General features: G+C 37.8%; 1 protein-coding gene across 1 annotated transcript in view; it reads right to left on the bottom strand.

The window, feature by feature from the left end:
* Nucleotides 1-4,010: 4,010 nt before the first annotated feature.
* The window catches only part of dvl1a (dishevelled segment polarity protein 1a), a 53,768-nt gene continuing 36,266 nt past the window's right edge, over nt 4,011-21,512 (bottom strand). The window contains exons 5-15 of the mRNA XM_055188043.2: nt 16,632-16,764; nt 16,227-16,320; nt 15,826-15,895; nt 13,586-13,725; nt 12,441-12,517; nt 11,151-11,218; nt 10,961-11,038; nt 9,992-10,126; nt 9,670-9,837; nt 7,358-7,579; nt 4,011-5,224 (exon numbers count right to left, since the gene is read on the bottom strand). Of these exons, the coding sequence (XP_055044018.2) occupies nt 4,713-5,224; nt 7,358-7,579; nt 9,670-9,837; nt 9,992-10,126; nt 10,961-11,038; nt 11,151-11,218; nt 12,441-12,517; nt 13,586-13,725; nt 15,826-15,895; nt 16,227-16,320; nt 16,632-16,764 (1,697 nt within the window). The 3' untranslated portion in view covers nt 4,011-4,712. The remainder of the gene's footprint in view (nt 5,225-7,357; nt 7,580-9,669; nt 9,838-9,991; nt 10,127-10,960; nt 11,039-11,150; nt 11,219-12,440; nt 12,518-13,585; nt 13,726-15,825; nt 15,896-16,226; nt 16,321-16,631; nt 16,765-21,512) is intronic.

The raw sequence follows: 21,512 nt of genomic DNA, 5'->3' as shown, positions 1-21,512 counted from the left end.
ACCCCATAACCTACTCCCACAATGACCTTTTTATAGGAAAGTTAAGGTGGCCGAAAAGGGTTCTGAGACGGTCTAAGTAAAAAACTCAGCATCTCTCTCGTGCTGCTAAAGGGAAGTCATAATGGTTAACAACTGCAAGTCACGCTAAAAAGTCAAATGTCACATAGCAAGTAAAAACCACTTTTCCTTCCTCGTAAGTGCTAAGAATTGTCTTACATATAGCCTATTAAAAAGATAAAAAAAAAAAAAAGTTGAGGGGCTGAGGGTTAAAGCTAAACCTCGTGTCACTTCCTCCCACAGAGAAGATGTGAGTTGTGCGTCAAACTAAGAGCAGCGTCAACATCACACGATGCAAATCTCTTGCAAATAGCAGGGAAAACACTTCGATGCATATGCCAGTAAGTATCTCACACTGGTGGGCTAAATTTTCCATCACACGTTTAAAAAAAATTTGACACAATTTATGAGTAACTGATAAGTAGAGCACGTTTAGCATATGCAGCACATATGCACAAGGTTCTATTATAAGAATTGTATAAATGTCATTTACTGTACATGGTGAATACATCGAAATTGTGTTTGCATAGAGCTGCGTAACGATTAATCGCAACTAATCGTTTGAAGAATAAACGTTTTTGTTCACATATGTATATGTGTGTGTACTGTGTATACTATTTATGTATCTAGAAACACAAACTCCTATAATTTTAAGATTTTTTATATTTTATATATACACTCACCTAAAGGATTATTAGGAACACCATACTAATACTGTGTTTGACCCCCTTTCGCCTTCAGAACTGCCTTAATTCTACGTGGCATTGATTCAACAAGGTGCTGAAAGCATTCTTTAAAAATGTTGGCCCATATTGATAGGATAGCATCTTGCAGTTGGAGATTTGTGGGATGCACATCCAGGGCACGAAGATCCCGTTCCACCACATCCCAAAGATGCTCTATTGGGTTGGGATCTGGTGACTGTGGGGGCCAATTTAGTACAGTGAACTCATTGTCATGTTCAAGAAACCAATTTGTAATGATTCAAGCTTGTGTGCATTATCCTGCTGGAAGTAGCCATCAGAGGATGGGTACATGGTGGACATATAGGGATGGACATGGTCAGAAACAACGCTCAGGTAGGCCGTGGCATTTAAACGATGCCCAATTGGCACTACGAGACCTAAAGTGTGCCAAGAAAACATCCCCCACACCATTGCATTAATGAGAAATTGAACAGGTGTTCCTAATAATTCTTTATGTGAGTGTATATATATATATTAGTTTATTTGCGATTAATTGTTATGCAGCCCGAGTTTGCAATACCTAGAGGCAATATAGAGCTAGCTCAAGTTATTGAAGGGAATTTTTTCTACAAAAAACCCTCCCACAACAAACATATATAGTAGCTTGACGTCAAGTTTCAATTTTGAAAACATCATTGGTTAAATGCGAGAGAACATGGATAATTTTAACTGTATGTGTCCAAATGTAGCCTAGTCACTCCCTTCCAATGAACTTGTAGTATTTTGGTAAATTCGCTTTAAGTGTGACCGAACGTGATCAAGAATAATTCACCTCCATTCAAGTGTTTCTTCAAAAAATACTTCCAAGACAATATCTGGCCACTTCTTAATACATCATTTTTATTTGCTCAGTTTTATATATATATATATATATATATTTATTTATTATATTTACAATTCCTTATTCCTCTTTCGTGAAGAAACAATAAAGCAAACAGCTTTCACGGCAATCAATGTTTCATCCTCAAGGGCTGAACAGTTACATTCCAAAAGTGCTTGAATAAACTGAACAAAGCATTTCATTGCTGTTCGGCTCAGGCAGACAGGACATTACTAACAACGGTGACATATTTTCTTGCACAACACCATACCATCACACTTTACCAGAAACATGATGTCCCTTTTTCTATACATAAAAAAACTATTGTTTCTGAACACAAAGCACGAGTCACTGATTGCCAAGAGACTTTGGTTAGCCTATCTTCTTGTATTAACATCACCTATGTTGGCCAACTATCATTCTCACTACTGCATTTTAATACAGTGGTAATATTAAGACAACCGGTTGGAGTCAGTTATGGCACCAAAATCCAGATTATTATTTTTGCATTATTATTATTATTCTAACAATTTTACTAATAGCTCAACATGCTACTGTGATACTGAAGGGTTTTGGCAAGTGTGAATTGCAACCTCGCAGTAAACAATACATTCAGTAATGTTTGAAGATGTCAGATGTCTTAATAATGTCTGATTGTCAGTCACTGGACAACTAAGAAACGAATAACATCCAGCAAACATGTAAACCGTCTCATCTATCTGTTTAGAGTCATGGCTGGATTGTGTTTTGTGCAAAATGCAGAGCAGCAGGGTTTACGAAGCAGACGGTCTGGTACACTGACCTTCCTGTTAAAAGCGTTTTCCTGTCACTTTTGTATTCGGTGTTGCTGTAGTGTTGTGGTTTTTATGTCAGAGTCTAAATGAACTCTGTACACTGCATATTTTGTCTTGTTTGCCGCAGTTATCTAAAAATCCTTGAAACAAGGTATATTCCTTTGACAAGCATTTACATCTTGATTTCAGAGAAATTGTATTCAATGCAAATTTGTGAAAAGTGTTAGAAATGAATTTGAAATAAACTGAATATTTTCGCTTAAAACAAGAAAACACTGTCAAACACTATTTCTTATTTTAAGCAAAAACATCCCAAACTTTTGTTAAATTTCTGTGATAGCAAGACATCAAAGACACAAGAGCTGTCACTGTAACTATTCAAAAAGTAACATTTGTACCTAAAGAGTATCTCCAACATGGTCCCCGCGGGCGCCAGGTTGCCCGCACGGAGTCTGTGAGGTGCCCGCTAAAGCACATTATATTATTAGCATCAATATTAATATTTAATTATTAAATATTTGTATATTAGCTTGGCCTCTTTTTTATGTATGTTAACATTTTAAACCATGATAAAACATCAACAAGTAAAATAAAATAAAATCAACAAGTAAAACGAAAAGGTTTTGAGTAGACTATATCATAAAAGTAGCCCTGCAAATTATTTTATCCATTGTGGTAGCCCTTGCTCACAAAAAGGTTGGAGAACCCTGCTAGATAACAGCTTATCAAAGGTACATATTGGTACCTCACAGGTACATATTAGTTATTTTTAAAAGGTACAGTCCCAGTGACGAAATATATTTTGCTTTTAGGATGTTTAGATAATTGCGTTAGAAAACAAGAATAAGACTTTTGGCAGTGCAGTTGTGCTTTTTTAGTGTCCATCACAGATCTAAACAACATTGAATGGACATTAAATGGATAGTTCACCCAAAAATGAAAATAATGTCACCAATGACTCGCCCTCATGTCGCTCCGAACTCGCAAGACCTCCGCTCATCCTCCGAACACAGCCCAAGATGCCTTATATCTAGTCAGAGAGCTTGTTGACCCCTCATCGAAAATCCACGCACGGCACAGTGTCCATGTCCAGAAAGGCAACAAAACATCATAAGAGTAGTCCATGCGACATCAGTGGGTCAGCCAAAATGTGCTGAAGCATCGAAAATACACCCCGGTCCAATAACAAAAATTTCGACTCTATTCAGCATTGTCTTCTCTTCCGCGTCTGTTGTGAAGACTAAAGTCACGTGACTGCAGTGTTATCTGGTGCGCCCCAGCAGTTTTTTGTGCACCCGAGCTTCATTTACAGTGTGACGCACGCTGTAAGTTTGAAATAAAAACTTTGCAAACATGTCTGAGGATAACACGTCATCCGCGTCACTGCAGTCACGTGACTCCAGTCTCGTGCATGCACTTCACAACAGACGCGGAAGAAAAGACAATGCGTCGCAATTTTTGTTACTTTTGGACCAAAATGTATTTTCGATGCCTCAACACATTCCAACCGACCCACCGATGTCACATGGACCACCCCGATGATGCTCCCACTACCTTTCTGGACATGGACAGTACACCGCACGTAGATCCTCAAAGAAGGGTCAACAAGCTCTCCGACCAAATCCAAACATCCCAAACTGTGTTCCGAAGATGAACGGAGGGCCCACGAGCCCGGAACGACATGAGGGCGAGTCACCAATGACATCACTTTCATTTTTGGGAGAACTAACCCTTTAAGGGAATGAAAATTCAGTCATTTGTTACTCGCCGTCATGTTTTCCCAAACTGTTCGTCATACAGTTCGCATTTTATAGTCCTTATAACTTTCATTGTGTAGTAAAGTTTGGCCAGTATAGTGTTTTTGTTACTCATGCTTTATTTCTAAACAAAGTCAGACAGTTTTTGCCATGACCCATTGCTGAGTAATAATGACTGAATTTTCATATCTGGGTGACTGCTACACTTTACAGCAGGGCTATTCAAATCTCACACCCTAGAGGGCCGAGCCCTGCATAGTTTAGCTCCAACCCTGATCAAACACACCTGAGCAAGCTAATCAAGGTCTTTATGATCACTAGACAATCACAGGTGGTTAAGTTTGATTAGGGTTGGACCTAAACTATGCAGTGCTCCAGCCCTCCAGGGTAAGATTTAAATAGCCCTGCTTTACAGGATTCAAAACGGGGTCTCAGTTTGTACATTCTCTCAGTGCAGGGATCATCAGTAGCAAAAATTCAAAAAGCACATTTCAGAAAGTAAGCCTTGTGCTCAGAAAACGTCGAAGGCACTCTCCTCTCACATAATGTCAACGAAAAATTCACACGGGTTGCCCATGGCGTGTTGAAACGACTGCCGGCTAGCTGTGAGTTCTGGTGGTACGTTTCCTAACTCCCGAACGGGTGGAGCACCAGGAGGACTGTTGCTTGCTGTCACTTTGGGGGCGAGGTGAGCAATGCAGTATGGTGGGGGCAAACCTGGAGGGCCATAGGAAGAGGCGTGACTTCTTTCACTGTGGCCACAGGACAAATGATTGGGTTGAACAAAGGGGGCGTGGCTATATGAAAAGGAGGTATGGCTATGCTGTGAGACGCTGAACCCGGGGTGAGCGTAGCTGTGGGTGGAGTGACCTTGACTGACAACCGAGCGGGGGTGGGTTTGATGACTCAGCTGACTGGGTGCCCGTCTTACAACCCATGTGCCAAGTTCTGTTTCGCTGCCCCTACAGCATGGCGCCTTATGGTCCCTCTCTCGAGGGGAGGGCCTTCGTTCTTTCCCAGCACTGGGGTTGGAGCCACTACTTCTGCTTCCTGGAAGAAATAAGAGAGGATAGTTTAATAAATATATATTTGTTACACATAACATATTGGGACACAATGAAAAAGAAAACCATGATAATGTACCATATTCACAAATGAACAACAAATAAGCATGATCATATTGTTGACAGTGACCGTGGGGTGATTTACACAATGCCTAATTCTTGTCGCAATAAAATTACAGTCATATTAGTACTCACAGGAAATAGCCAGTTTTCCCAGCTGATCTAAAGACTCATCATGATGAGAATTTGTTTAAATTTAATTCTGTCTCTTCTGTTTGATACACACAGACATAATATGCACATCAGCAGGGGGAAGTACACCATCCCACACGATCACACACACAGACCACACAAGCATTACAACTGGTGTCTCTTAAAGGGACACTCCACTTTTTTTTTGAAAATATGCTAATTTTTCAGCTCCCCTAGAGTTAAACATTTGATTTTTACCATTCAGCCGATCTTCGGGTCTGGCGGTCCACTTTTAGCATAGCTTAGCATAATCTATTGAATCTGATTAGACCATTAGCATCACGCTAAAAAATAACCAAAGAGTTTTTATATTTTTTTTCTATTTAACACTTGACTCTTCTGTAGTTACATCGTGTACTAAGACAGACGGAAAATTTTAAAGTTGCGATTTTCTAGGCAGATATGGCTAGGAACTATACTCTCATTCTGGCGTAATAATCAAGGAATTTGCTGCTGTAACATGGCTGCAGGAGGCGCAATGATATGACGCAGTGCCCGAAAATAGTCCCTTTAGTAACTTTCAATGATAGGGGACTATGTTCGGGCAGTGCGCAATATCACTACGTCAAGTTTTAAATAGGAAAAATATCAAAACTCTGGTCATTTTTCAGCGCGACGCTAATGGTCCAATCAGATTCAACGGACCATGCCAAGCCATCCCAAACGTGCCAGCGCCAGACCCGAAGATCAGCCGAATGGACTCCAAAAAGGCAAAAATCAAACGCCCAACTCTACGGGAAGCTGGAAAATGAGCACACTTTCAAAAAAAAAGTGGAGTGTTCCTTTAATGACCATAGCAATATGTCTTGTGCTATAACAACCAATCTTTAAAATAACAGGATGAGAAGTGGAGCGTGGGGGTGATTGGAATGAGTTTGGCCAGTCTTACCGCTTCCCCCCCAGTCCTAGGAGGAAATACTCCATCAGTCTACGGATGTCCAGCAAAAACAAAGGGAATAACAGAATTATCATACATCTCCAATTTCTGTAATTTGGACCACGTAGCTCAGTTTCTGTGTCCCAGCATTGAAATGTGACGGCCAAACATGAATCAGCTTTACTGGTGTTAAAAGTTCAGGTTTCGATGATGTTGCACAGTCACAAATACCAATTCACAGCTTTGTGGTTACTCATCCATATACTGTATGCAAAGGATAAAGTGCAACCGAAACCAAACGAAAGCTTAAAAAACTCTGGCCAGACCACAAATATAAACTGTCTAATGGAACAGAATCAAAGATGAGGCACTGTAAGTGGAATGATTACAAATATAGTAATAAACATCTGGGATCTTGATCTAAATAAACAATTCACCCAAAAAACGTAAAAGTTTATTCTCAGTTTTAAAAAAAAGATTTCAGTCAAACTGCGCCCTGTTTTTCTTTATACAGTAAATGTTAATTCATATTTATAATTCTAAATAAAAAAGCACCACTACTATTTGTTACCTGGATTTGTTTTTTTTTTTAAATAATTTTGGGGAGACTCTTTTTTGTTAAATGAGCGGCAAACATGCCCCCACACTTTATTTGAATTTCATTGATGTAATTCTGAATGCGGGAGCTTTCGTTCATTAAATTAATGAAAACAAAACTCAGACTTTTAGTACTCTGAGTAGTACTGTACCAAGTCATCCCACATACCAGATGATGATAAGCCTACTGATAGTTTCCTTCTTACTCGAACAAATTCCAACACATTTGAACATTTAGTAGTGTTAACAGGAAATACAAACAAATAATGCAACAAAAAAACAAAAATGAAAGCAAAAATAAAATACATGGCGATTGAAGTAGAAGAGGGGTTTTTCCTTCTATCCACACATGCAAAAACATTTGCATTTCTCTCTGCTCTTCGTTGCACCCACCTTCACTTTGCTGGCTGCCTGCACTGCCACTGTGAAAACTGTGACAGGGGTCTGTGTATCCCGGAGGAAACCCTGGTGAGGGAGCGGGGTACCCTGGATAAGGGTACGGCTGACCTCCGAGGGGCCAGGGGTTGGTGCCTGGTGGAGGAAGAGGAGCAAGACCATGATCCTGGTCAGAGCCCCCACCACTCGATCCCTCATTCAGATTAAGAGAGGCCATATCTAAAAAAAAAAAAAGATAAAGACTGTCTGATTTACTTTTGTATACTAACTTTGGCTGTCAATCAGATGTTAATTACGTGATACACTTATTTATTTATCACATTAAAGGCAGGGTGCATGATTTTTGAAAAAGCCAAGTAACAAAACACACTTGTAGCCAGTCAGCAGTAAGGGGCGTGTCTACTAATCAACATTGTGGCCTGGGTTGCGTATGTGTGGGGCGGGTCTATCAAAAAAAGGTCCAGATTCTATTGGGGTAGGGGCGTCTTTGTTTAGGTGATTTCAAATGTCAACTTTGGCTTTCAGAGATCATGCACCTAGCCTTTAATACTTAAAAAATTGAGGGTCTGCATTGACGTCACTTTTCCAAGTGACCACGCCCTGTTGAGTGGCAAACGTTTAACAAAATGGCTGGTTTTCATAGAGACAGAGCGCAGCGCGTCATAACCCGAAAACCACGCCCACCGGGGGGGAAATCAATCCAACCGTCTCCATTGACTTTGTATTGCGAGAAGCCGCCTCCTTGTCATTTCTGGCTTATAACAAAAAACTGAATAATGCCTAAAAGCTGCTGTGTGACAATATGTACAGCTAACAAGCCAAAGAACCCAGAAATAAGTTTTTATAAGCTGTCGAGCCGTAAAACCCAGCTTTTAAGGAGAATAAAGTGGATCGCCGACTACGTTTCCCCCTATTGGACGCAGTTTTACTAATAGCAGTACTATGAAAAGTTGCCTGTTTCCATTTCTGTGTCTTTAAACGCTCGTTTTTTTGAAGTTGAAAGCTTATAAAAACGTATTTGGTTTTTTTGGCTTGTTAGATGTACACCTTGTCACACAGCAGCTTTTAGGTATTAATCTGTTTTTAAGTTTAATCTGTAAATAAGTTTTTATAAGCTGTCGACCCCAAAAAACGAGCGTTTAAAGACACAGAAACGGACACAGGCAACTTTTCATAGTAATACTATTAGTAGAACTGCGTCCAACAGGGAGAAACGTAGTCGGCGATCCACTTTATTCTCCTTAAAGAATGGGTTTTACTGCTCGACAGCTTATAAAAACTTATTTCTGGGTTCTTTGGCTTGTTAGCTGTACATATTGTCACACAGCAGCTTTTAGGCATTATTCAGTTTTTTGTTATAAGCCAGAAATGACAAGGAGGCGGCTTCTCGCAATAGAAAGTCAATGGAGACGGTTGGATCGCTTTCCACCCCGGTGGGCGTGGTTTTCAAATTTGCATAACTGCGCTCTGTCTCTATAGCGGCTACTGCAAAAATCCCAGTAAAACTGACTATTATCAGCTTAAATTGAATTTACTTGGACTTGATATCAGAGGTGGACAATACTTAGTTACATTAGTTACATTTTCCAAGCATCTGTGCTTTATTAGGATGTTTGTATTGGGAAAAACTTTACTTCACTACATTCTAAAGGATAGAATCATACTGTGTATTCTTTATTTTGCATATTAAAATTTATTTAATACTAATATTTATAAATAAATAAATTAAATAAATTAATATTTAATACCTAATTACATTAAAATTGTGTACTTTTACTTGAGTAAAAGTATGTTTTTTATTTCAAATATTAAATGTAAAACAAAAACTTTTATTTATGAAATTTAATAGAGTAAAAATTATGATAATATGCTTTGGAATGTATGTTTTCCAAAAAAACATGGATAAAATACAAATACTTTTAAGTAGAAAGTATAACCTCTGCTTGATAGTGACCCTAGCAACTTGTCAACCCACCTGTGGTCTGTGGCTGTTGGCATGAACGATCAATTTACTTCTCCTTTCTGTGTTTTTTGGCAGTTTGTAAAACAATAGCTCCGAATTCTTGTTAAATCTGTTAGTACAGTCTATCACACAACAGCTGTTTCTCATTTAGACGCGTTTTCCCCGTGTTTTCACTGATTTTACCCTGTACACAAATTTTGCCGCTCTGTCTTTTGCCACTCAGTGGGTGTAACCGCAGTCACTTTCACCAAAGATGACGTCACATGCATACCAATATCAATATTAGATAATCTGCCAAATAAAGAAAACAGTGCAATATAGTATTATGACAGACAAGCGTGTGTACTTTGGCACAAATCTCCAAACGTGTAATAACACTGCTCAGAGAAGGTGATTTTGTTGACTGTGTGTCTCAAATAGCCGTGTTTCAGCAAACTGCTTGCATATTTTCTGGCATCGCGCCGATCCTTAAAGCCCTCCACCCGAGAAAACAACCAGTCGACAACATCAGCGCCTGAAACACAGAGGTTGCAAAAAGAAGTAAAATGTCATTTATTATTTAAAGTTCTGGTCTTGGATGCTCAATCTATGAACTTCCTACGCAATGAATGTAAACTACATCAGCAGGTGCTTCGACCTAAACCCCACCATGACCCTGAAACACTAACCTATGACAGCATTGGCTATGGTGATTTTCAGCCACATCCGGTCCCTTATCTCCAAGCCCGAATCTGGTAACTTCATGATCTTTACTATAGTTGCCATGTCAGTCTTTGACACAGACAGAGGGAAGTCTTCAAATTCTGAGAAAAATAAAGAAGAAAATTATTGTCAAGTGTGATTCATGGATGACTGCCATTACAGTTTTTTACAGACGCTAGGACACATTTCTCAATACTTAGGTCACTTTTGCAAAACTCTTCACACAGTGAGTACAATAGAAGTCTATACACAACTGAATAAGACAGCAATTTGCTACATTTCTACAGTAATATTTTAATAAAATCAACATCTTAAAAATAAATGCTATAAAAACAATTGGCCAAATGAAGAAGTCTGAGTAGATTAACATTACTGTTGAATCTGTATCAGTGGATGGTGTGTATACAAATTCTTGTATTTTGGAATTACTTGGAGTGCCAAAAACTAAAAATAAACTACAGAAAATATTGAAGAATTCTGCATCATGTCGTATTCATTCCAGTAACATATATTGCAGTGAATTATAAACCTTGTATAATGCTACATGTTGTTCGTGTTTTTTAGGTCATTGTTTTGTGGGTGACAAAGTGTGTTTGTTGGCTGTCGACCTTTCCCAGTGTTTTGGAAGAATGAGTTGATTTGAGACCTGAATAAAGCATTTTGGTAGTTGTAGTGCATTTTGAATGTGAAATGAACTGCTTTGCCAAGCTGAAAGTTTGTTAGGAGAACTGTGTGAAGAGTTTTGCAAAAGTGACACAAGTATTGAGAAATGTGTCCTAGCGTCTGTGAAAAACTGTAAGCTGTCAAAAGCGGGGCTCAAGCATGGCATTCATGTTTATTTAGTACAATACACAATACACTCTAATGGGTTGCCAGCCATATCAAAATTAAATCTGGAAATGTACAACAAATTTGAGATTCGACTTTGGTTTTACCGTAATGGGGGTAAGGCCCACTAAGTGCTGTAGTGTGTGAGATCCAAGCAGCAGGGTCAATGGGTCTCACTGGCTCAGCTGAAAGAAAAGACCAATTACAAAGTAAATGCATAGTAGATCACCAAACTACAAAATCTACCAAGCAACTTCTGATCCAGAAAACAGAAATGCAGCATGTGTGTTTTAATACCTCTAGGAATGGTGAAGTAGCTTCTAGGGGAGGGGTCCCAACATTTAGCCACCGTTAGGCTTATTGGCCTGTATGCAATAAAACAAACATGAAGTGCCAATATTTGAGATGAGAGATGTAGAGGTGCGCGGGGCAAAAACTAACGCGGGGTTAATTGTAACACGGACTGTTTACATTGTTACACAAGGTTGAGCGTTTTTGTTTTTCTGTATTTTTTTCACGCTGCCAAAGGACGATCTCCAGCAAATTATTAAAATGTATAATGTTTTTCAAGAGAGTTATTGATGAACGAGTGTTTTGGTGGCATGTAATTAATTTTTTCATCATATGTTTTTTTCGGTTTCTAAGTTGGGTGTGTAAGATACCAAATCTAATGCTATGTCATATTAATCAGTGTCTTGTCGACTAAAACGTAGCATTGTTTTGAAATATATCTGCAGCTCTTAGAAACTTTTTTGGTGGGCTTGAAAATATTTTGACCCAGCGGGATTAATTGTAACGCTGTGTTACAACTAACCCCTCAGCACTTATGATTTAAAAACCGCTAATGTTAGCGTAATTCTTCCCGTTGTTTTAAATAGGCTACACACGAATGATTGCTGGCTTCCAACAATAAATGTGCCTGTCTTATCAAAAATTGTGTGTCAAATGTATTTATGTTCATATCTTTAATATTAATTGAAAAAGGTCACGTCAAAGTCATCATAATGAAATGAATGGCTAAAATCAGACTTTGATGCTTATTATCTCAGAATTTGATTTTGAAACTGTAGTATGGTTATTACAGACTGGGTCACATATAAAAAAATGTTTTGTCGTAATTGTGCTGCTTTTTCCACATATTTAGATATTTGTATCCATTTATTATTAAACTATTGTTAGAAAAGGGCTGGATGAATGAATACAGTGTGGATAGCTGTCTATTATAGACAGATATATAAACAATATCCATTTCAAGTATATAGACAAAATAGTATTGAAATATTTGCCTCCAAACTTAATTTTTAGCAAGTGTTACAACTAACCCTGCCTGTTACTATTAACCCCACCAATGGGGTAAGTTGTAACATTTGCACTTTTGTCACATTTGATGTAATTGTCCAAGAATGGTAGGTACTAAAAACAAACTTCAAATGGTCATTTGTAGCAGAGATGTGTGTGTTGCTTGTGTAAAATATAATTAATCAAACTCAAATATTTTTTGAATGATTGAGCCAAAACCAAAAAGCGTTAGGTTGTGCCCCGCTCCCTACTAAATGTTTTGGGCTGCCATTGAGAAGTAGCTCTTACCCGGGTTTAGAGACGATCTCCCGCAGAATCCTGACAGCATCATCATTACTCATGTTCTCAAAGTTCACATCATTTACCTGAGGAAAACACACTTTTCATCAAATCTTCATTTAATGAATGCATTACATTTAGTGTTAGTGACTTGAATTATAAAAAATGTTATGGATTTTAAAGGTAAGACGACCTAGGTTTCATTTTTGTTTTAAGGATTTTTTTCCCTTTTTACACCCACTTATGCATTATAACGAGCCAATTTCCAAGTCTTCTAAGCTTCCTTACATTGTTCATGTCACTTCTTACAGTCATTTAGGCACCATCATCAAAAATTACCTAACAACACAGGGTCATTTAACCATGACCTTTTCTGTGAAGTTACTGAGAATATCAGGATGAGGGAAAAAACCTCTATTACTCTGTGCAAATGACTGTAAACAAATAAATGGACAATGAAAGCACCTTTCTGTCCACTGTGGATTAAAAAAAACAACACCAGCTGACTACAAGGTCATTTAAGAGGGAGAAAACCGAATGACCAAGGACCGTCATCTGCTAAATCATGACTGTGCTACAAGGTCAATAAGAAACAAATAACAAGTTTGTTTCAGTTCTGTAAAAAGGGGTTTACAATGTTTATATTCATAATATGGCACAACATTTCCTTCCTCTTTGCTCAAACGCTTGATTTAAATTCTATTAGGGCTGCATAACAACTAATCGTTTGCAGAATAAAAGTTTTTGTTTACATTATATGTCTATGTGTACGGTGTATAATAATTATGTATATATAAATTCACTCACATGCATGTATATATTTAAGTAATTTTTACCTGCGTATATACTTTTTTATATTTATATATAATTTATATTATATATAAATATAAATACTTAATATATACACATATTTTTTCCTTAAAATTATACATGCATGTGTGTGTATTTATATATAGATAATTATTATACACAGTACACACAGATATATGATGTAAACAAAAACTTTTATTCTGCAAACGATTAGCTGTTATGCAACCCATACATTTTATTTTATATTTTTCTACTTTAATATTTAAACTGATGTACATAGAGTGCATTATTATTGATAGGATTTAAGTGCAATCCATTGCGGTTTGCAAATGCTCCTCATTTACCTGTAACAACATGTCTCCAGGTTCGATCCGGCCATCGGCTGCCACTGCTCCACCTTTCATAATGGAACCGATGTAGATGCCTCCATCTCCTCTGTCATTACTTTGGCCCACTATGCTGATACCCAGGAAGTTGTACTTCTCTGTGGTGTACAGAGATGAGACTGTTAACAAGGATGTGTTCATTTAGAAAGCACACCAGACCTTGAACAACAAGAGGATCTTTATTTAAGCAGGTGGTGTGGACAGATAAAGAAGAGGGAGGAAAGGACAAGTGAGATATTAAAACACTTGGAGGGGTCACAGTGATGGATGGTGGGAAAGAGGAAAAATGAGTGAGGGATTAAATAAATGAGTGAATGAATATACGATTGGGCGAATGAAGAAATGAGTGAGTGAATGATTGAATGAATACACAAATGAAGAAATGAGTGAATAAGTGAATGAATAAGTGAGTGAACAAATGAGAAAGTGAGTGAATTAACAAATGATTCTGTGTGAGGGAGTGAGTGAGTAAACAAATAAATGAGCGAGTGAGTGTGTGTGTCACTGAATAAACAAGTGAGTGAGTGAGTGAGTGAGTGAGTGAGTGAGTGAGTGAGTAAACAAATAAGTGAGTGAGTAAACAAAAAAGTAAATGAGTGTGTGGCTGAATGAACAAGTGTGTAAGTGAGTGAGTGAGTAAGTAAACAAATGAGTGAGTAAACACATAAATGAGTGAGTGAACAAATGAGTGTGTGACTAAATAAACGAGTGAGTGAGTGAGTGAGTGAGTGAGTGAACAAATGAACATGTGGCTGAATGAACAAGTGAGTGTGTGACTAAATGAACGAGTGAGTAAACAAATAAATGAGTGAGTGAACAAAAAAGTAAGTAAGTGAGTGAACAAATGAGTGTGTGGCTGAATTAATAAGTGAGTGAGTGAGTAAACAAATGAGTGAGTGAGTAAACAAATGAGTGAGTGAGTGAACAAAAAAGTCAGTGAGTGAACAAATGAGTGTGTGGATGAATCAACGAGTGAGTGAGTGAGTAAGTAAACAAATGAGTGAGTGAGTGAGTGAACAAATGAGTGTGTGGCTGAATGAACGAGTGAGTGAGTGAGTGAGTGAGTGAATGAATAAATGAATGGGTGAATGAATGAAAAATGAGTGAGTGAGTGAGTGAGTGAGTGAGTGAGTGAGTGAGTGAGTGAGTGAGTGAGTGAGTGAGTGAGTGAGTGAACAAATGAGTGTGTGTGGATGAATGAACAAGTGAGTGAGTGAGTGAGTGAGTGAGTGAGTGAGTGAGTGAGTGAGTGAGTGAGTGAGTAAACAAATAAGTGAGTGAGTGAACAAATGAGTGTGTCTGGATGAATGAACAAGTGAGTGAGTGAGTGAGTGAGTGAGTGAGTAAACAAATGAGTGAGTGAGTGAGTGAATAAATGAGTGTGTGACTGAATGAACAAATGAGTGTGTGGCTGAATTAATAAGTGAGTGAGTGAGTAAACAAATGAGTGAGTGAGTGAGTGAGTGAGTGAACAAATGAACGTGTGGCTGAATGAACAAATGAGTGTGTGACTAAATGAACGAGTGATTGAGTGAGTAAGTAAACAAATGAGTGAGTGAATGAACAAATGAGTGTGTGGCTAAATGAACAAATGAGTGAGTGAACAAAAAAAGTCTGTGAGTGAATAAATAAGTGTGTGGATGAATCAACAAGTGAGTGAGTGAGTGAGTGAGTGAGTGAGTGAGTGAGTGAGTGAGTGAGTGAGTGAGTGAGTGAGTGAGTGAGTGAGTGAGTGAGTAAACAAATAAGTGAGTGAGTGAACAAATGAGTGTGTCTGGATGAATGAACAAGTGAGTGAGTAAGTGAGTGAGTGAGTGAGTGAGTAAACAACAGTGAGTGAGTGAATGAATAAATGAATGGGTAAATGAATAAAAAATGAGTGAGTGAGTGAGTGAGTGAGTTGAGCAAGTGAGTGAGTGAACAAATGACTGCCTGAGTGAGTGACCGAGTTTGTGAGTGAACAAATGAGTATGTGGCTGAATAAACGTGTGAGTGAGTAAACAAATGAGAGATTAAACAAATAAGTAAGTAAATTAATGAATGAATGAATATTTGAATTAATGGATGGATGGATGAATGAATGAGCAATTGGTTGAGTGAAGGAATATGTAATTGAGATAATTAACAAATGAATGAATGAATGAATGAAGTGAACCAAAGAGTAAGAGAATCAGTGATGAACTGTGAATAATTCTTACCCATGTTGAGGGTAACAGTGATTATGTTGAGGCTCATAGTGGAGTCTGTAATACTACTGAAGGATGAGGACTGTGAAGAGAACATACCAAAAATTAAACAGTGAACATCTTAAATCATGCAAAAACAAATGTGACATCCAAGGCCAAAGCCTTATATTCTAAAATGATAAGGAGCATCACAGTTTAATTTCATTCACATTGTGAAACTGTTCTCACACTAATTTCAATCGTTGACATGGCCTTGCTTAGTCAATATTAAAGATATCAAGGATATATTTTCACAGAATGTTCTCTACATTGTGTAGGATGATTTTATACAGAAATCAATAAATCACTCACAGGCAGAGTCACAAATACACTTATGTGTTTACTTTCCCTGTAAAATCACGGTATGTTCTCACCCTGTCCATTTTGGTGACTTTCTGCCTTCTCCGTCGACGTTTGTGTCTGCGCATGAGGTGCGATGAAGAGCTCCGCTCCGTAGAACTGCTCAATCTGTGATGTCAGAGAGGGTTAAGAGGTCGGGGTCAGCCTGTAAACTGATTTAGCAAAAGAAGATTCCCACGCTACACCAATTTAGCAAGATGAAAAAGGTTCAAAGTGACTGTTCCGGTGGTTTCCCAGACATCATCAAAAATGGTCAGTACATCAACAACAGCCTGACCTCTATCTGTGGTCAGCTGTAGGGAGACAAGAATTCTGCTTCTAATGCACAACAAACAATGACTCTTAGGTCACTGGGGTTTAGGTCATTTCTTTCCATGAAGCTTTTAATTTTGAAAACGAAAGGTTGGGTAATGTCTGACCTGCTTGCGTTCTCATCCTCCTCACTGTCAATGAAGGAACTGGATTCCAGCTCACTGCTCATCACTGACGCACTGTCATAGACAGTGTCATGATTAGCACGTTCTGACTTCGAGTGACCATTCACCCGGGGGACTAAAAGGAGACAAGTGAGACACTGTTTAAAAGCAAAGAAAGACAATTACATAGCACCTCAGCAAAATCACAAGACTACAGTACATCAAAACCACAAGTTTCATGAGTACATCATTTATTCTGGGAATCACAAATGTAATTAGAGATTGAAATCTTGCCGTCATACGACAGTTACTGTTTGATCCTGCCTGTGAAAACCCAGCTAAAGTATTTTTTTGTGATTTACTGATTTCTACATAAAACCATCCTGCATAATGTAAAGAACCTTCATTGGCAATATAACCCTGATATATTTATATTGACTGAGTTAAAGGCATGTCAAACATTGAAATCAATGTGAAATCAATAAATAAAATTAAACTTTGATGCTCCTAATCTCAAAATTAGATTATAAGACTTTAACCTGGATTTCATAGACAGGGTCACATCTTTTAAAAGAAGTAAATATATTGTGATGCTAATACTATGCTAAAGGCGGTCAATAGAAGCATAATGAAGTGGAACAAATCTCAAATTTAAAGGGACATTCCACTCTTTTTGAAATATGCTTATTTTCCAGCTCCCCTAAAGTTAAACATTTGATTCTTCAGCTGATCTCCGGGTCTGGCGCTAGCACTTTTAGCATAGCTTAGCATAATCCATTGAATCTGATTAGACCATTAGCATCAAGCTAAAAAAACAAAGAGTTTGGATATTTTTCCTATTTAAAACTTGACTCTTCTGTAGATACATCATTTACTAAGACAGATGGAAATTAAAAGTTGCGATTTTCTAGGCAGATATGACTAGGACTATACTCTCATTCTGGCGTAATAATCAAGGACTTTGCTGCCGTAACATGGCTGCAGCAGGCGTAGTGATATTACGCACTGCCCGAAAATAGTCCAATTGGTTACTTTTTATGGCAGGGGACTATTTTCAGCCATGTTACATCAGCAAAGTCGTTGATTATTTACCAGAATGAGAGTATAGTTCCTAGACATATCTGCCTAGAAAATCACAACTTTTAATTTTCTGTCGGTCTCAGTACACGATGTAACTACAGAAGAGTCAAGTTTTAAATACGAAAATTATTAAAACTCTTTAGTTATTTTTAGGGCGATGCTAATGGTCTAATCAGATTCAATGGATTGTGCTAAGCTATGCTAAAAGTGGTAGCGTCAGACCTGGAGATCAGCTGAATGGATTCCAAAAAGGTAAAAATCAATTGTTTAACTCTAGGGGAGCTGGAAAATGAGCATATTTTCAAAAAAGTGGAATGCCTCTTTAAAGGACACACCCAAAAATGGCACATTTTTGCTCAGGCCTACAAAGTGGCAATTATAATAAATTATCTGTGAAGTATTTTGAGCTAAAACTTCAGATACGCACTCTGGAGACACCAAATATTTATTTTACATCTTTAAAAAAAATCATAATATGACCCCTTTAAATTGTACACACTGCTCCTTTAAAACGAAGGTTTTTCAAAGCTAAACTCTTTTTTAAAAAGCATTTTCAAAACTATTTGATCAACTTGAAAATAAAATGCAATACTTTGGTCAGTATTGCTTCAATACTTTTGACTTTCACAAAATGCCCAAATTTTGTCTTTTTCTCAGCAAATATTTACTGTGATTAATTGCTAAAATTGATAAATTCCAAGACTATTTGGAAATACTTTTCTTCGGGTAAGTTTGATTTCCATCCTAACTATTTGGATCCAGAATCAATCTAATAAAGTGGTCGGCATGGGCTTACAGAGAAAGGGATGATGCGAAGTCTCTGGGTGACATTGGATGCGCTGAAATGGTCTTGCCAGACGATAAGACTGTTGTGGTCTCCGAAAACAACCAAAACATTCCAATGTGCTCATTTTGAACCATTGTGTTTCACACAGCCATGCATTTAAATCAATTCATGGCCATCTTAGTCAATCACATTTCACCATTTACATGCCACTAATAAAGTACAATATCTTTCCATCCTCTGCCTTGTGTAGGTTGAGCAGATAACTGTATCATCTCAACCATTAGTGATAAACGCGGATGCCTGTGGCACACTTTTTCACAAAAAGGATTTTTCATAAAATCCTTTTAATAAACATGGTCTTTCCGGTTTGGTCTTTTGATGTTTGTCATGAAGTGCAGGAAGAGTTAAAGGATGCAATCGCTCCAGGCACAGATGTGTGCAATTAGGAGGTAGTTTGTTTTAGTGCACAAAACGAAACTTCTTCTATATCCGGCTTCAGGAGATGATCTGTGAAGTGCAACATTAATGTAATGTTAATCTAAGTGACCGATATATTTCATACTACGATCAAAACAGGCAGGAGATCTACACTAAACTCTTATCTTTGCAGAATACTACAGCAACTACAGTTTGTGAGATTATTCAGATGAAAGATTTTCAACAGCATTTAAAAGACTTTTTATAGAAATTTTATAATTTGGCAGTGATGTTTAATTCCAACCTAATATTCCACCAAAATACAACATTTTAGTACAAGCTTTTAGCAACATAACCAACATTTTCGTACAAAATCATGCAAATTACATTAAACCAAAAACACCCTGCTACAAAATGCATGAGAGATGCATCTGTCTTACCTGCACTCCTGCAGCGCATTCATTACAGTGCTGCACGTCGCATCAGCTCGCAGCATTTCAAACCCTCAATGAAACGTAACCTCCTTTATGCCAGTTCCCGCTCTCATCTGTCCATCAATCTCTCGCTCACACATCAGTTACCACCAGAACAGATGCACAAGATAGCAACTTTGCCCTGAGCAGGGGTGTAGTCTGCTTTACTCAGATATAATAACTAACAGATAGCAGGCGATTTAAAGGTATAGTTCAGCAAAATATGATTTTTTTCAGAATTTACTCTTGCCATCATGTATATGACTTCCTTACTTCAGTTTTAACACAAACAAAACATTGTTAATTAAACTGCATTCATGTTTTTTTCTTATATGGTGTCAAAATCCCAAAGCTCCTAAAATCACATGCATCCATCATTAAATAACCAACAATAAATAACTCCAGTATGCTTCAGAAGCAAAACAGCAGTTTTAATATTTTGGCAATTGATGCATTGCATATACATTGCAACATAAAAATCAGCGGGGTGATTTCAAATATTGCGGCACGTCGACAATGCCAATTAATTCTTCAGAAGATTCACAACTTTTCCAACATTTCAAATGAGAAAAGATTAAAAAGGGATTTGTGGTGTGTTGGTAGGTAACATGGAAAAATTATGCCTAAATTTGTTGCTTTTCCAAATGGACTTGGGATGTTTATATTGACCGGTTAACCAACGGTAAGAATTTATGACACATTAATATCATCAGTTTCGTCACGTTTCCATCCTTTATTTGTGAATAGTCGCTAATTATTGCTGCCCTGATGGTCTGTTAAAGCAATTATATGTATGAGAAATAAATTACACTGCATGTATCCGTGCTTGAGTATGGTTTGGAAGATGCACACAGACGTGCATGTGCGTGCAAGATGATGCAGTCCACCTCTGTCTTGCGCGCTTCCGGACAGATATTCGCTGATCACGTCTGTCCTAGACCCTGACCATAAACTTTTCTCATTTTTGCATAAACAAAGAAAAAGCAAAAGCAAATTTTTAGAAATGAGTCCTGCTTTAGAAATGGCCACGGTGGTAGACGAAAAAGAGACAATCCGTCCTCTTTAAGTGTTAATCCTCTGAACTGGTCACATGCTTTTTGATAATGTAATGTTGCATGAAAATTTGATAATGTTTGAATCCTGGTTCTGTTGTTGATCTGTTGCTGTCCATTCAAATTAAATATTTTTTTACTGGGTCACAGACAACCATTAACTGTATTTACTCAATGACAATTTATTATTAAAATCTTATCAGTTAACGGTTAATGTTTGGTTAACAAGCTGCGGTTGTCTGTCTGGAAAATGAACTGAAATGACATCCCAAAAAATTGACACACAGTACTGTGGTGCAATGACCGTCATAAATGGATGATAATATCATGTGATTTCAGACCAGTATTGTGTTTGACCCACAAAAACTAGACACACAAAAACATTAAAATAAGAAGATAACAAGCACTTTAATATAAAAATTTGTGTTCAACTAATAAAATGAAGTCATATACATCTGGAATGGCATGAGGATGAATAAATGATGAGGGAACTTTCCTATGAGGGAAATTTGATTGAGGTAAATCTCCATACAAAGACAATTTTTGTCAATTTTTTTGCTCACTCTGAGAGCGCAACAACACAAGATGACAAGACATCTACAACACTCCTATGACAAGTATGTTCCACACACCCAATTGGTGTGTCTGCTATTTCTCACAATGGAAACTGAATATTGCTCAGCTAGGCACCTTAGGCTAGAAAAGAGATCTTCTCACAACGTTTCTGCCTCTGAGGCACACACCTGTCCAGTTTCCATGTTGTTCATGCATGCACACCCAGCAGGGGTCAGCACTGGGACAACACCGTTGGGATGCATCCAAAGAAGTTCAGAAACAGAGGAATGCAAACATCAGGATGTCTAAAGTAACCAACACAGTCAAAAACACAACAAGGCCTAAAGAATTTCCAATGCATTAGCAGCCCAGGGAACACATGTATACATGTATAGCTTGAATGCACTGTAAGTCACTTTGGATAAAAGACTCTGCCAAATATACATGAATGCATGAATGAATGCATTTGGCACTAATGAGACACAGGCAACAGAGTGGAGGACAAGGAAATAATTGTAGT

Source organism: Misgurnus anguillicaudatus, chromosome 13 (genome assembly GCF_027580225.2).
Source record: "Misgurnus anguillicaudatus chromosome 13, ASM2758022v2, whole genome shotgun sequence".
NCBI classification, from domain to species: Eukaryota; Metazoa; Chordata; class Actinopteri; order Cypriniformes; family Cobitidae; genus Misgurnus; species Misgurnus anguillicaudatus.
Note: the sequence above shows the minus strand (reverse complement) of the source record. Positions and strands in the feature narration are given on the sequence as shown.